At 38.5% G+C, this 15,300-nt stretch overlaps 1 protein-coding gene across 1 annotated transcript; it reads left to right on the top strand.

Annotated features, from left to right (window-relative positions):
- Positions 1 to 677: 677 nt before the first annotated feature.
- Positions 678 to 14,496, top strand: LOC129743127 (ionotropic receptor 93a). Its single transcript, XM_055735093.1, has 12 exons — positions 678 to 848; positions 917 to 1,069; positions 1,129 to 1,265; positions 1,325 to 1,442; positions 12,779 to 13,158; positions 13,224 to 13,391; positions 13,460 to 13,553; positions 13,608 to 13,768; positions 13,844 to 14,023; positions 14,086 to 14,157; positions 14,212 to 14,321; positions 14,382 to 14,496. The coding sequence occupies exons 1-12, from the start codon at positions 740 to 742 to the stop codon at positions 14,494 to 14,496; spliced, it is 1,797 nt and encodes a 598-aa protein (XP_055591068.1). The 5' UTR covers positions 678 to 739.
- The last annotated feature ends 804 nt before the right edge of the window (positions 14,497 to 15,300 follow it).

Raw genomic sequence — 15,300 nt, 5'->3', positions numbered from 1 at the left:
TTGTCATTTTTGTCATTTTTGTCATTTTTGTCATTTTTGTCATTTTTGTCATTTTTGTCATTTTTGTCATTTTTGTCATTTTTGTCATTTTTGTCATTTTTGTCATTTTTGTCATTTTTGTCATTTTTGTCATTTTTGTCATTTTTGTCATTTTTGTCATTTTTGTCATTTTTGTCATTTTTGTCATTTTTGTCATTTTTGTCATTTTTGTCATTTTTGTCATTTTTGGCATTTTTGTCATATGCGGTCATATTTTTTTGATATTTATTTTTAACAAATGCCATCGATTCGATTAAAAAAACCTTCCTCTTTTGATTTCACTTTCGTTTGTTTCGATGTATCCACACGCTAGTTCGATTGAAAAACAGGAATACCTACGGAAATTAATCCGACTTACACTCGAATCAGCTGATTTCCATCAACTTCCTCTTCGGATAGAGTGCAGCCGTGAAAGGTCTAACACATCCAAAATTCAGCTCACCTTCGCCGCATGCAACATTAACAATTCCATCACTTTTTGATGCGCTTCGAGCCCCTCGATTCATTTCGAGGAGCAGTGCAGCGTATGGATAAAAAGATGGAAAACTAGGTGAACACCTGCCGGTTTATTTCTGATTGACGCGTAACGGTGGGTATAAATACAGGCGCAACGTGCCAGCCGGAAGCGATTCTCGTATTTCCGGTCGGATTGGTTAGTGCAGTTGTGATTTTGAGAGCAAATAAACTGTTTTGTATTGCAATGCTTATACCAAGGATTACATTGTTAATAGTTCTACTTTCACTGTTCAAATTACCATCGATCAGGGCTGATGATTTTCCGTCTTTAATCTCAGCAAATGCCTCCATCGGTGATTATTGTGGGATTGTACAAATTTAAGGATAATCTAACAGTTATTTTGATGTTTTTGCGGTGCAGCTGTCATTTTGGATCGGGAATATCTTGATGAAAAGTACGAAGAAATGCTGGAAGCAACAAAAAAGCTGTTCGAGCGAATCTTGAGAGATGATTTCAAGAATGGTGGTCTCATTGTGAAATATTTTTCCTGGACCAGTATCAACTTGAGAAGAGGTGAACTTTCTTAAATCAGTTTTTGTGCTCTTGATGACCTTTTGGTATACTTGAAATAGATTTCACGGCAGTGCTTTCGGTGTCTAACTGTGAGAATACCTGGGATGTGTATAAGAATGCGGCTCGGGAGGATCTGGTCATTATGGCAATCACGGATACAGATTGTCCCCGGTTACCCTCCAAGAATGCGTTTATGGTAATTTTGAAAGTGGCTATTTATAATCAAAATACTAAAACTTTCCTTTGGTTTACAAGATTCCAAGATCTAACTTTGCCCTGGGAAGTGACGAGCTGCCTCAAGTGATTATGGATATGAAGACGAAGAATGCCTTTGATTGGAAATCGGCAGTGCTGCTCTACGATGATAGTTTTGGTAAGCGAAAAATGCAATCTCACTTATCACAAATATTTTAGCAATGGTGATTAAATATGTCTTAACAATAAAATTTTATCGATTAAAATTATGTGCGCACTAATTTGAACATTCCTGAAAAAGACACTTTTGAATCACTTACAGTTTGCTTGAATCGAAGTTTTTAGAATCTATCGTCAATCTCTCAGCACCGCAAAAAAACTTGGTCTTCTTACATGGTAGGATTGATGGAAAATGGTAGTTAGATGAGTTTCAAATCAATCTTTCTATTTAAAGTCTGTTAGAAGTGTTACTTTGGCCATTTTCTAAATTCTATTATTTATTTTTTTTAAAGCAATAATATCTAATGGTCCTAAGGTTTTGTTCTACGAGGTTGTTTTTGTTTTTTGATTTATCAAACTCCTAGCTTTCCTAGCTTTGATTGAATCACGTTTATTTTAACACAAACTTGAAATGACTTTTGAAGAGACATACACTGCCGGCCAAAAGTTTGGGATCACCCACTTAAAAACATGCAAATTTTGATCGTTCATATCTCAGCCGATTTAGGATATATTGCAAATCTTCTGATCTGATTTGAAAGATAATGAGAAATAGCTCTTTCGGAGACATTTTGCCCAAATATAATGTTTTAGTTTTGAACTCAAAACTAAACCTAAAGTTATAACATTTTCAAAAAATCGCACTCAATATTCAAAGCCAATCATCTCGGGATAGGGTGGACCAAATCTCAGAATTTGAGTGGCATTAGAATCCCTATTCTTTACTTCTCAAAATACAATCAAAGAATTTTGTGAAAAAAATTCAAGAACGTACTTTAAATTAATAAAATAGATACTTGAGTTACCGTTCAAAAGTTTGGGATCACCCCTTTGTATGGTGAGTTTGGGATCATTGTTATAAAAACATGCAAATTTATTTTATTCGTATCTTTCTCATCTAACATCGTATTGCAGATCTGAAGGGTTCATTTGAAAGCTTAGGAATTGTTGTTTTGTTGAATAAATTCATTTAAAAATTATATTTTAAGGTGAGAACTATAAAAAAATCGGAATCATAACTGGGAACTTAAAAAAAAAACAATTAATTTCAGGTGATTTTTGAATGAAAATTTTCATGCCTGGTCTCAGGGCAGGAGTGCTCAAACAGATTAACTTTTTTTTCTCGTTCAGTACTTCTTATCTCAACAATCTGGATACTGGGTTCGCCGTAGAGTCGCGCGAGCTCGTGGTTCATCCTTCGCCTCCACATTCCGTTCTCCTGTACGCCGCCAAAGATGGTTCTTAACACTCGTCGCTCAAATACTCCGAGTGTACGCAGGTCCTCCTCGAGCAATATCCATGTCTCGTGCCCATAGAGAACAACCGGTCTAATAAGCGTCGTATACAGGTTACACTTCGTGCGAGGGCTAAGTCTTCTCGACCGCAGTTGCTTGTGGAGTCCATAGTAGGCACGACTTCCGCTGATAATTCGCCTCCGGATCTCACGGCTGGTGTCATTGTCTGCGGTCACCAGTGAGCCGAGATAGACAAAGTCTTCGACTATCTCCAGCTCGTCGCCGTCGATCATGACCTTGTTATTACTGGACAAGCGGGTTCGGTCGGTCTCGGATCCGCAGGCCAGCATGTACTTCGTCTTGGACGTATTAATCATCAACCCAATCCTTCCTGCTTCGCGTTTCAGTTTGCGGTAGATCTCCTCCACCGCCGCAGATGATCTGCCGACTATATCAATGTCATCGGCAAAGCAGATAAGTTGACTGGATCTGTTGAAAATCGTGCCCCGCATTTCGCCCACCGCTCGTCGAATAACACCTTCTAGCGCCACGTTGAACATCATGCAGGATAGACCATCACCTTGTCGAAGCCCCCTGCGCGATTCGAATGAACTCGACAATTCACCCGAAATCCGCACACAGCACTGCGTTCCATCCATCGTCGCCTTGATCAGTCTGATTAGCTTCCCGGAAAAGCCGTTCTCGTCCATGATTTTCCATAGCTCGTTACGGTCGATCGTGTCGTATGCGGCTTTGAAGTCGATGAATAGATGATGCGTAGGGACTTGGTGTTCACGGCATTTTTGGAGGATTTGCCGTAATGTGAATATCTGGTCCGTCGTAGACCGTCCCTCCATGAAGCCGGCCTGATGACTTCCCACGAATCTGTTTGCTTGTGGCGTGAGGCGGCGGAGTAGGATTCGGGACAACACTTTGTAGGCGGCATTGAGGACAGTGATCGCTCGGTAGTTCTCACAGTCCAATTTGTCGCCCTTCTTGTAGATGGGGCATATTACCCCCTCCTTCCACTCCTCCGGTAGCTGTTCTATGTCCCAGATCCGGACTATCAACCGGTGTAGGCAATCGGCCAACCTGTCCGGGCCCATTTTGATGAGTTCAGCTGCGATGCCATCCTTCCCAGCCGACTTGTTTCTATTCAGCTGGCGAATGGCTTCCTTAACTTCACTCATCGTTGGGAGTGGCTCCTCTTCGTCGTTGGCTACGCCGGCGATGTACCTTCCCCCACCGTCTTGATCTCCTGCATGTGCGCCGTTCAGGTGTTCATCGAAGTGCTGCTTCCACCTTTTGATCACCTCACGATTGTCCGTCAGGATACCCCCGTCCTTATCCCGGCACATTTCGGCTTGCGGCACGAAGCCTTTGCGGGATGCGGCATTCTCTTCGTCCATCACCCTCCTACACTCCTCGTCGAACCAGTCGTTCCGTCGAGATCGCTCCACATAACCGATGACGTTCTCCGCAGCACTGTTGATGGCTGTTTTGATGGTATCCCAACAGTCCTCGAGAGGGGCTTCGTCAAGCTCGCCCTCTGCCGGCAGCGCTGTTTCGACCGATTGCGCGTAGTCTGCCGCGACCTCAGGTTGCTTCAGTCGCGCGATATTTAACCGAGGCGGGCGCCGGTTTTTTTTTGTCGTCACCGGTACTTCCGAGGTGAGGGCTGTGCACGTTGATGATGCTGATGTTGAAGAACCGGCCCTTGATTCTCAACCGGCACATTCGTGAGTTGATCGGCCAGTATCCAGAAGGTGGTGAAAGCTGGCCGGATACGCTGGGCTGGACATGTTGCGAGAATGCCGGACAACTGTCCTGCAAAACAGGTGTTCGCTACGAATCCGGTAGGAACAAGACGAGCGGGGGCGCAACGAGCGAGGTGGTTAGACCAAGTGGAGCGTGATCTGGCGAACGTGGGGTGCCTGAGAAATTGGAGAACGGTTGCTATGAACCGAGTGAATTTTAGGAATTATGTTCGTCAAGTTATGTCGTGAGACGGAATACTATGTAAATAAATAAATAAATAAATATCTCAACATTCTTAGAAAAAGAATTCAATAAATATTGTTAAATAGTATTATACTATTTTAAACATCTTTTATGCAATTCAAAGCTTTAAGGTCCACTTTTCGATAATGTTTTTTGCTTGCAAAAGTACAGTCCACGGCCTACCTAATCAAAATTTAACATGACTTTAAAATAGTCGTCCACATGTGATGATTTGTTGAAATATGCTTTTAAGGTTAATCGATGGATTTTCAAAGGATTTTCCAAATTTTCAAGTTTTTAGATCTCACATTACTATCCCACTCGGCAAGTCTCGTTTAATAAATGCTGAAAAAATCCACTTTTTACAACTTGTTTTACGTGAATGAAATATTTACTTTCCACAATACAGTATTCGCCTGATTTCAAATCAGGTTAAATAAAAATAAGATAAAATCATTCATTCTATGAATATGCATTTTTATTTCATTTAGTTTTTATAGATCCCCGTTTGGCAATGCTACTATCATAAGAATTTTGTATTTCTGTTTTAAAAGTTTGAAAAAAAAGTGAATCCTCGTTAAAGATTTTTCATCAGACTGGGCACAATAAACAATCAGCACTTTGTTTGTAAAGTATTTCAGCAAACGAATTGAGATGCAACCATAATCTATGCTGTTGCCATGCTGTTTACGTTATATTTAGTCAACTGTTAGCGGTTAGCGATTAGCACTTTAAACTTGAAGCGATAACTTTTTCAGCTCATTCAGCGGTTTCAATTGGCGATCGCTAAATTTGAATGAGTTAGTGATTTAATTAGCGCCGCTTCATTTCAATTAGCGATGCCGAACACTGGGGATTAATGATTAATGTTCATTTTTTGCAAAACCATCGCACCTGGCGACTTTAAATTTCTGGTATCGTAATATTGGGTAAGATTTATCACTTTTTTCAATATTTTCCGATTATTTTTTCTGTTTAAGCGAATGTTTCATATTTTTTAAACCAGTACTGGACTTCTTTGATCGTAAAACATGGTTGCAGAAATTTATTAGACTACTTTAAATTTTATTTAAAAATCGATATAGTCTCTGTTCAAAATTTGATGCTTTGGGGTATCATTGATCAGTCTCTATTTTGACGGTTTTGTTGAGTTTTCTTGATCATAAAGGAACTAAAACACTTTCATAATATTTACAAATGCTAGTTTATCAATTTTACCTTGCTTTTTAACGTTTTCTTTTAAAACATTTATAATTGAAAAAATGTCACTCATGTTGCATACATTTAGGGGCAAATATTAAAACAATTGCAAAATAATTTTAGCTTAAAAATACAAATGAAGTTTTGCCTTCTCACATTCTTCTAGTCCCTCACTATTTCCACTTTCTTTTTTTCTTCAAAATTATCCATTTGATAGGGTCCCTATCCATTTTTCCAATACGCGCTTACTCTTGGAAAATGTTCTATCACATTCAACAAACTGTTAGCTTCTAAATGCTTTTTGGTATCAGCAGGAGAGCTGTTTGTTTGCCAGCCTTGGAAAAAATAGTTATTTTAAGATTTTGAAGTTATATTTTTTCAAAAAGAAAATAAAATCAAATTCAAACCACAATTTTGCCTATTTAAATCTTAACAGATCGGCTTTCAAACGTGAAACACAGTTTTCAAAAATTCAAACTATAGGCTGAGTTATTGATGATAATGTGGAAAAATTTATTATTACCCCGTTTTACGGTACCTACTCAATTTTTTCTTTGCAAATTATAGAATGCGTTATAGAAAAATGATTAAATTTGAAGCGGAACTGTCCAATGTAAGAATGTTTTAAGAAAGCAAGAACGCAACAAATAACTGAAAATCAACTCTGTAAGAAAAGTTTTAATCTTGTTACATTAGATATCAAATGGTTTCAAATGAAATTGGTAAAGATTCCTAGGTAGCTTTTCATGATGACTCTCGCGAATAAAGTTACATATGCTTTCAACATTTATTTTGTGCAATTTAAAATCTTGTTGGTAATTTTAAGAAACGTTGAATGAGAGAGTAAAGCTGTTAGTTAAGAATTTAGATTTATAACTACAGATATCTTAGAAGGAAATGTTTAAACACAACTTTTTAAGAAGAGATTTATAACCGTAATTCATGGTTGTTATTTTTAGTATGTCTTTTTCAGTAAGAACATCTAAAGAAAAATGAAAGATAGTGAAGATAATGCATAAAGCAAATTAAATTTAATAACAATGTAATAAAATAATAGATGATTTCGGCATATATAGAAGATATATAAAATAAAATAAATTTCTATGGAAACGTTAGTTTTTTTGGGAACACTTTTCAAAACACGCAAAAAAAATCACGACAATGCACAGTGGTCTAAAATGCGAAAAACGTGATCGTTGCTTATAACTTTTTTAGGTCACATTTTAGCATATTGGTGTCTTCGGAGAAGTTTGTCAGTAAAATAAGCTCTATAATAAAAAAACTATTATTATTCTGAATAATCCCCTTACAAGTGAGATAAAATTTCTAACTTCTCTGTTATAGGTTTTAGCTCTTTGATGTCTTCGACAAACTTGTTAAAAATCAAATTTTCTACAACTTTGTCTCACAAATGCGCTTCCAATCCTTTTTTTTTTCCTTGTAGGGCAGAGCCCACTGCGACCAGTAGTTGATCTATTGTGGTAATTACCCCATATGTCTTGTGCGTTTATTAACTTTGCCCCAAGAACACGCTCTCTCCTCTTAAGGAGGGCGCAGCAGTTGCATAAGAGATGCTCTGCAGTTTCTTTTCCGAACCCGCAGAACCGACAGTCGTCGTTTTGAATAATGTTTATCCTTTTGAGATGCTGTTTTGTTGGACAGTGTCCTGTCAATAGACCAGTGTAAGTACTTAACTCGTGCTTACTTAATTTCAACATGTTTTTGGAGAGTCGTGCGCTTGGTTCAATGAATCTTTTCGCCTGAGTTGCTCCCTCTGCTGTTCTCCAGTTGGAGACAATAGTGGTGCTTTCCCAGTTCTTGAGTTCCATATTCAAGGCACTCCTAGATACTCCGCAGAAAGGTTCAGGTCCAATTAACAGGCCCTGAGATCCTTCCCTAGCTAGCTGGTCTGCTTCTTCCAATCCTTTGCTTTTGACATCGCGCAGGGAAAAACTAGAAGAAAACACACGTAGTAGAATACGCTGTATGTGCTTTCATAGAAATCGTTGTTTTTAATGCAAACATGGAAAAGTAAAATTGATGTATCTCGCTTGGATACAAGTGGATACTGACTATTGTACCTGCATCTCGAGACGAAATCTTCGACTTTATTTTGCATTTAAAGCGGGCTGCCCGATGTTTCCCGGTGTTTGTAAAATAAGGCTTGAAAAAGCCCTATTTTCGGTAATCTTTTTAACATAGCTCTGCAGTATCACATTTTACAAACTTAAAATGTTCAACAAAGTGGTGTATTTTAGTAAGACAAACAACTTTGTGGACGTTTTATTAAACTTAAAATTTACTGAAAAAAGTTATTATTAAAAAAATGATTTTTAAAGGATAAGTTTCTTATTTGGCCGATATCTCGGATAATAACTATTTTAGAAACTTGGCATCTGAGACAAAGTTGTAGAAAATTTGATTTCTAGCAAGTTTGTCGAGGACATCAAAGAGCTAAAACCTATAACAGAGAAGTTAGAAATTTTATCTCACTTGTAGAGGGATTATTCAGAATAATAATAGTTTTTTATTATAGAGATTATTTTACTGACAAACTTCTCCGAAGACTCCAATGTGACCTAAACAAGTTATAAGCAACAATCACGTTTTTCGCATTTTTGACCACTGTGAATGGCGTGGTTAGAAGAATCAGGACAGAGAGCGCAGATTGTCAAGGCTTTAGCTACGAAAAATGTGTTTCTGATTCAGCCTTCGGTAGAAAGACTGGTTGGCACAGAGAGCTTAGATTGCTAAGGCTGCTGCTACAAACAAGATTGTTTTTGTTTCGATTCCTGGAAGCAGACGGTATGGCTAAAGAAGCGCAGGTTTTTGATGCTGCTGCTGATTGTTTGATAAAGATGGAATTGGCTAAGGAAGCGCAGATTTCAAAAGCAGCTTCTGCTGATTGATTTGATTTGGCCGTACGATGGAAAATCACGTATTGGCTTAGGGAGCGCAGATTTCATGGTTGCTACTGCTGATTGTTTGTTTTAATTTGACCTCCCGGTGGATATAGTCGGAATTGGCTAAGGGAGCGCAAATCTATGAGGCAGCTTCTGCTCATTTTTTTGTTTTGATTTGGGATTATGGTGGAAAAGACGGAGTTGACTTAGGAAGCACAGATTTAAGCACAGATTTTAAGGCTGCTTCTGTGGATTGTTTGTTTTGGTTTGACCTTGCGATGATTGGTTTAGGAGGCACAGATTTTTAAGGCTGCAGTTGCTGATTGTTTGTTTTTATTCAACCTTTCGATGGACAATGACGGAATTGAGCGCAGACTTTTTAGGCTGCTGCAGAATGTTTGTTTTGATTTGGCCTTTCAGTTGATGAAAACGGAGTTGGCTTTGAAAATGCAGATTTTTTAGTCTGTGGATGTGGATTGTTTTGATTTAGCCATCCAGTGGAAGAATATGGATTGGCATAGGAAGCGCAGATTTTAAGGCTGTTGCTGTTATTTGTTGTTTTGAATTGACCTTCCGGTGGGATGGATTGGATTAGGAAGCGCTGATTTTAGGCCAGCTTCTGCTTATTGTTTGTAATGTAGAACTGTAGAATTGAGATGCAGGATATTTGAAAAACAAAAAACTTATTTTCTTTGTTTGATGGAAAAACAAATGTCTGTAAATAAGTTATTATAAAGAATGGAGGTTAGATTGCGATTGCGGAGAGCGAAGCGTATGATTATTTATTTACATAGTATTCCGTCTCACGACATAACTTGACGAACATAATTCCTAAAATTTACTCGGTTCATAGCAACCGTTCTCCAATTTCTCGGGCACCCCACGTTCGCCAGATCACGCTCCACTTGGTCTAACCACCTCGCTCGTCTTGTTCCTACCGGATTCGTAACGAACACCTGTTTTGCAGGACAGTCGTCCGGCATTCTCGCAACATGTCCAGCCCAGCGTATCCGGCCAGCCTTCACCACCTTCTGGATACTGGGTTCGCCGTAGAGGCGCGCGAGCTCGTGGTTCATCCTTCGCCTCCACACTCCGTTCTCCTGTACGCCGCCAAAGATGATTCTTAACACTCGTCGCTCGAATACTCCGAGTGTACGCAGGTCCTCCTCGAGCAATATCCATGTCTCGTGCCCGTAGAGAACAACCGGTCTAATGAGAGTCATATACAGGTTACACTTCGTGCGAGGGCTAAGTCTTCTCGACCGCAGTTGCTTGTGGAGTCCATAGTAGGCACGACTTCCGCTGATAATTCGCATCCGGATCTCACGGCTGGTGTCATTGTCTGCGGTCACCAGTGAGCCGAGATAGACAAAGTCTTCGACTATCTCCAGCTCGTCGCCGTCGATCGTGACCTTGTTATTACTGGACAAGCGGGTTCGGTCGGTCTCGGATCCGCAGGCCAGCATGTACTTCGTCTTGGACGTATTAATCATCAACCCAATCCTTCCTGCTTCGCGTTTCAGTTTGCGGTAGATCTCCTCCACCGCCGCAGATGATCTGCCGACTATATCAATGTCATCGGCAAAGCAGATAAGTTGACTGGATCTGTTGAAAATCGTGCCCCGCATTTCGCCCACCGCTCGTCGAATAACACCTTTTAGCGCCACGTTGAACATCATGCAGGATAGACCATCACCTTGTCGAAGCCCCCTGCGTGATTCGAATGAACTCGACAATTCACCCGAAATCCGCACACAGCACTGCGTTCCATCCATCGTCGCTTTGATCAGTCTGATCAGCTTCCCGGAAAAGCCGTTCTCGTCCATGATTTTCCATAGCTCGTTACGGTCGATCGTGTCGTATGCGGCTTTGAAGTCGATGAATAGATGATGCGTAGGGACTTGGTGTTCACGGCATTTTTGGAGGATTTGCCGCAATGTGAATATCTGGTCCGTCGTAGACCGTCCCTCCATGAAGCCGGCCTGATGACTTCCCACGAATCTGTTTGCTTGTGGCGTTAGGCGGCGGAGTAGGATTCGGGACAACACTTTGTAGGCGGCATTGAGGACAGTGATCGCTCGGTAGTTCTCACAGTCCAATTTGTCGCCCTTCTTGTAGATGGGGCATATTACCCCCTCCTTCCATTCCTCCGGTAGCTGTTCTATGTCCCAGATCCGGATTATCAACCGGTGTAGGCAATCGGCCGACCTGTCCGGGCCCATTTTGATGAGTTCAGCTGCGATGCCATCCTTCTCAGCCGACTTGTTTCTTTTCAGCTGGCGAATGGCTTCCTTAACTTCACTCATCGTTGGGAGTGGCTCCTCTTCGTCGTTGGCTACGCCGGCGATGTACCTTCCCCACCGTCTTGATCAAACTTCATCGAGTTTAAATCGCAGCTGATACTGCAGAAAATAGGTGGTATGAAAAAACCCTAGCAATTGCTTTTGCTAAACTAAATCGAGCATTCGAGCAGTCGCAGAAAGCAATTGCTTCGGTTGATATGAATAAAGTTTTTTCTGACAGCTGTTTTCTCAGTCAGGAGCTTTTACTTTTAGTACAAGCTAGTTTGGTATGAATAAAGCCCAAATCTGAAGCAATCGCTCGAGAAATCTCCTAGCAATTACTTTATTTTCTAAGCATGCTTGGTAGCAGACTTTTCCAATAAACAAATTCTTCAACAACGTCTTGAATTTATAAAATGAGCAATATTACACTTCAATACAATTTAAAAAGGCATTTTCAACATAGATAAAGAACAGTCGAAGTGATAACCCAACTTTTTTCATATTCCTGTCGTTGTATGAAATGATTCGTCTAAGATGAAACAACACAAATCAATAAGTAAATATTTCAAATTAAAAAAATCCGGCTACAGTGGAAGAAGTCCCAATTGGCTTGAAGTTGGAAGAAAGTTGTAATAATTTAAAACATAATTCCGATCTCCCAAATTTATATGATTTTTTTATAATTCAAAGATTAAAAAAAAAACATCTAACTTAAGATGCGCGCCTATTGCCTTTTTTTATATATTGGATTATCCCAATCCGAAAACGTGTGGGAGAGCTTATGATAAATGTTAAAAAGCTAGGCCATTTTTTGTTTGTCAATATTCAATTTTCTTTAAACATCAACATACGAGCATGTATTGACTTAAATTTTTCCGTTCGTTCTTACACCCACCACCCGCACCGTCGATTTCATGGCTATTTTAGTCGTACTTTTCAATTTTTTGATCGTCTTCTTTCATTTTACTTTAGAAAATTTCAGATTCTGCTAGTTGGATAGCTCTTTTTTTCGAAGCAAAAGCTATGTTCTAAGACTTTAGTACACATCTGCTAAGCAAATGTTTATTCATACCAAACTAAGCAAATGCTTTGGGCTTTTGCTTTGCTTGATTTCGAGCAAAGTAAAAGCTACCGAAGCAATTGCTAAACCTTATTCATACCACTAAATGTTCTTCGTGCCCCGAACCCTTGTGCTCACCATATACACCCCGAGTCAACAAGTTAAAGTTAAAACGCGTTTTTTTTTAAATTGATTAAAGTGGAAAATCAAAAATTTAATGGTGGTGAAAATTGAGGAACAATGTGTTTGTCATGTTGTAGTGCGTACATATAGATCAAGATAAGTGAGCTTACTTTCCGGTGCTCAAAAATAATAATAATTTCGTCACTTGAGAATCTTGTTGGTTTTTTTTAATACCTCTGTAATGACGATTTTTGGTGAAAAATTAATACTATTTACAGCAACTAGAAAACTGTTCCTCTCCTCATAAACATTTATTAGATAAAATACTTAATTTGGTGAAAAAAGAAGTGCTTAATACGCCCCGGGTGCTTGGTATGGTTATAATCTCCCCTACTGCTGAAAAATTTTACAGGTTAAATTTTAATTTAAAAAAATGTGCTAACTAAAAGAAGTTACTGGAAAGATTCATATTTTATTTTGTATTCTAGATCGAGACATTATCGCCCGCAGCATCCTGGCTCTTTCGAAAGAATCGGAAGGCGCGAAGCCTTTATCAGTGTCCCTATTTCGAATCGAAGCTCATACGCACATGTGGGAAAAACGGAAAGCTATCCGGAAGGTACTTGTAGGGTTGCCAACAAACTTCATCGGAAATAACTTCATAGCCATCATCACCATGCACACCATGGAACTGCTCATGGAAATAGCTAAGGAGCTGAAGATGGTTCATCCGCTGTCCCAATGGCTTTATGTCATTTTGGATACGACAGCCGAGAACAGCAACATCACCGCGGTTCATTCGATCATTTCCGAAGGCGATAACATCGCTTTCGTTTACAATCTGAAAAAGGAAGCCCATTCTTGTGAAGTAAGCTACCTGATTAATCTTTTCAGATATTTACTGCACTACTTTTGGAATTTTTTTTTATCAAGTCACACATTCTGTGCTACTCGGAGAACCTCATAACAGCTCTTGTTCAAGGATTAACCAAACTAATCAGGGAAGAAAAAGCTGTCTATGGGCAGATCGCTGACGAGGAATGGGAAGCAATTCGAATGACGAAGGCTGAGCGGAAGACTGAAATTTTAAAAATAATGAGAGTAAGTGGCCATACTTGACAAAAAAAATTAATTTTTTCGGACAACTTTCTACGATATTTTATTCTCAGGAAAACTTGGGGGACAAAGACAACTGCAACGAATGCTCCCGATGGAAAGTCCAAGCCGGAGAAACTTGGGGTTACAGCTTTCAGATTCCCACAGGTAAGTCCAAGCTTAGGATTTAAAATGGTTGAACAAATTTATATTCATTTTCAGAGGATATCATATCTTCAACCCAACTTACTCGAAAGAAGACCGTCGAGTTGCAGGATGTGGGTTTCTGGACTCCTCAGGATGGTTTCATAATGACGGATGTGTTGTTTCCTCATGTTTCTCAAGGATTCCGAGGAACGCATCTTCACTTTTACAGTTACCATGTGAGCTAATTTTATTTAGAGAAAAAATCAACTTTTTAAGCAAATTAATCACTTTTTTACTGTGCTGAGTTATAGAATCCACCGTGGCAGTTTGTATCGTTGAATGAAAGTGGGCACGCTCATCTGACTCACGGTTTAGTGTTAGACATTTTGGAAGAACTATCAAAAAAATTGAACTTCACTTACTCTATCGTGATTGCGCAACCCGCAGCGGATGTTGTTGGAACAAACATGACAGACGATGTCAATGGCACGGTAAGACCAAAGATATAAAGTTTAATGCTTATAATCGTTGATCACCTTTTCTTCTTCCAAAGATGACCGGTGATGTTCATTCTGTGACAACGGATATTCCCTCAGAGATTTTGAAATCACTGATTGATAACAAGGTGAACTCATTACGAGATGTGTGTGGCACATAATAAAACTCTATATTTTTTCAGATTCTTTTAGCGGCAGTTGGGGCCACAGTTAGTCCCAAGCAGAAAAAGTACATAAACTTTACGGTTCCAATCAGCATACAGTCCTACAGCTTCATAGTATCCCGACCAAAGTATGACAAATTTAAGTGGAAATTGATTGTGTTAATGTTATATTTTTCAACTTGTTTTAGGGAGTTGAGTCGAGTGTTCTTGTTTTTGTCACCGTTTACACTAGACGTAAGTTTCTCAAATCCAATATTAAAATATTTATGTGGCCTTCTTAGGCGAAATGAATGGAGAAAATGAAGTTTAAAAAAAACTGATGATGCATTTATTTCTATTTTAGTATCAAGTGGCCCTTATTCGTTTCTCTAATGTTCATTTGAATACTCATGACCCATAAGGGTCCAAAAATTTGATGCAAAATGTTCTTCTCCATTCTCGAAATCTTATCCTTAGACCAACATTCTGCTACAGTTTAAAAAAAAAAAATTCTTACTTGTTCATAATATCTATCACTGTAAAAAATGACAAAAATGACAAAAATGACAAAAATGACAAAAATGACAAAAATGACAAAAATGACAAAAATGACAAAAATGACAAAAATGACAAAAATGACAAAAATGACAAAAATGACAAAAATGACAAAAATGACAAAAATGACAAAAATGACAAAAATGACAAAAATGACAAAAATGACAAAAATGACAAAAATGACAAAAATGACAAAAATGATAAAAATGACAAAAATGACAAAAATGACAAAAATGACAAAAATGACAAAAATGACAAAAATGATAAAAATGACAAAAATGGAAAAAATGACAAAAATGGAAAAAATGACAAAAACTACAAAAATGACAGAACTGACAAAAATGACAAAAATAACAAAAATGACAGAAATATCAAAAATGTCAAAAAATGACAAAAATGGCAAAAATGACAAAAATGACAAAGATGACACAAATGTTAAAGATGACAAAAATAACAAAAAATGACAAAAATGACAAAAATGATAAAAATGGCAAAAATGACAAAAACTACAAAAATGAAAAAAAAATGACAAAAATGACAAATATGACAAAAATAACAAAAATGACAGAAGTG

Source organism: Uranotaenia lowii, chromosome 2, assembly GCF_029784155.1.
Source record: "Uranotaenia lowii strain MFRU-FL chromosome 2, ASM2978415v1, whole genome shotgun sequence".
NCBI classification, from domain to species: domain Eukaryota; kingdom Metazoa; phylum Arthropoda; class Insecta; order Diptera; family Culicidae; genus Uranotaenia; species Uranotaenia lowii.
Note: the sequence above shows the minus strand (reverse complement) of the source record. Positions and strands in the feature narration are given on the sequence as shown.

Coding starts and splice junctions, on each gene's coding strand:
- LOC129743127 (XM_055735093.1), top strand. CDS start 740: ATGCTTATACCAAGGATTACATTGTTAATAGTTCTACTTTCACTGTTC. Junction 849..916: donor CTCAGCAAATGCCTCCATCG/GTGATTATTGTG, acceptor TTTGCGGTGCAG/CTGTCATTTTGGATCGGGAA. Junction 14,024..14,085: donor CAGACGATGTCAATGGCACG/GTAAGACCAAAG, acceptor CTTCTTCCAAAG/ATGACCGGTGATGTTCATTC.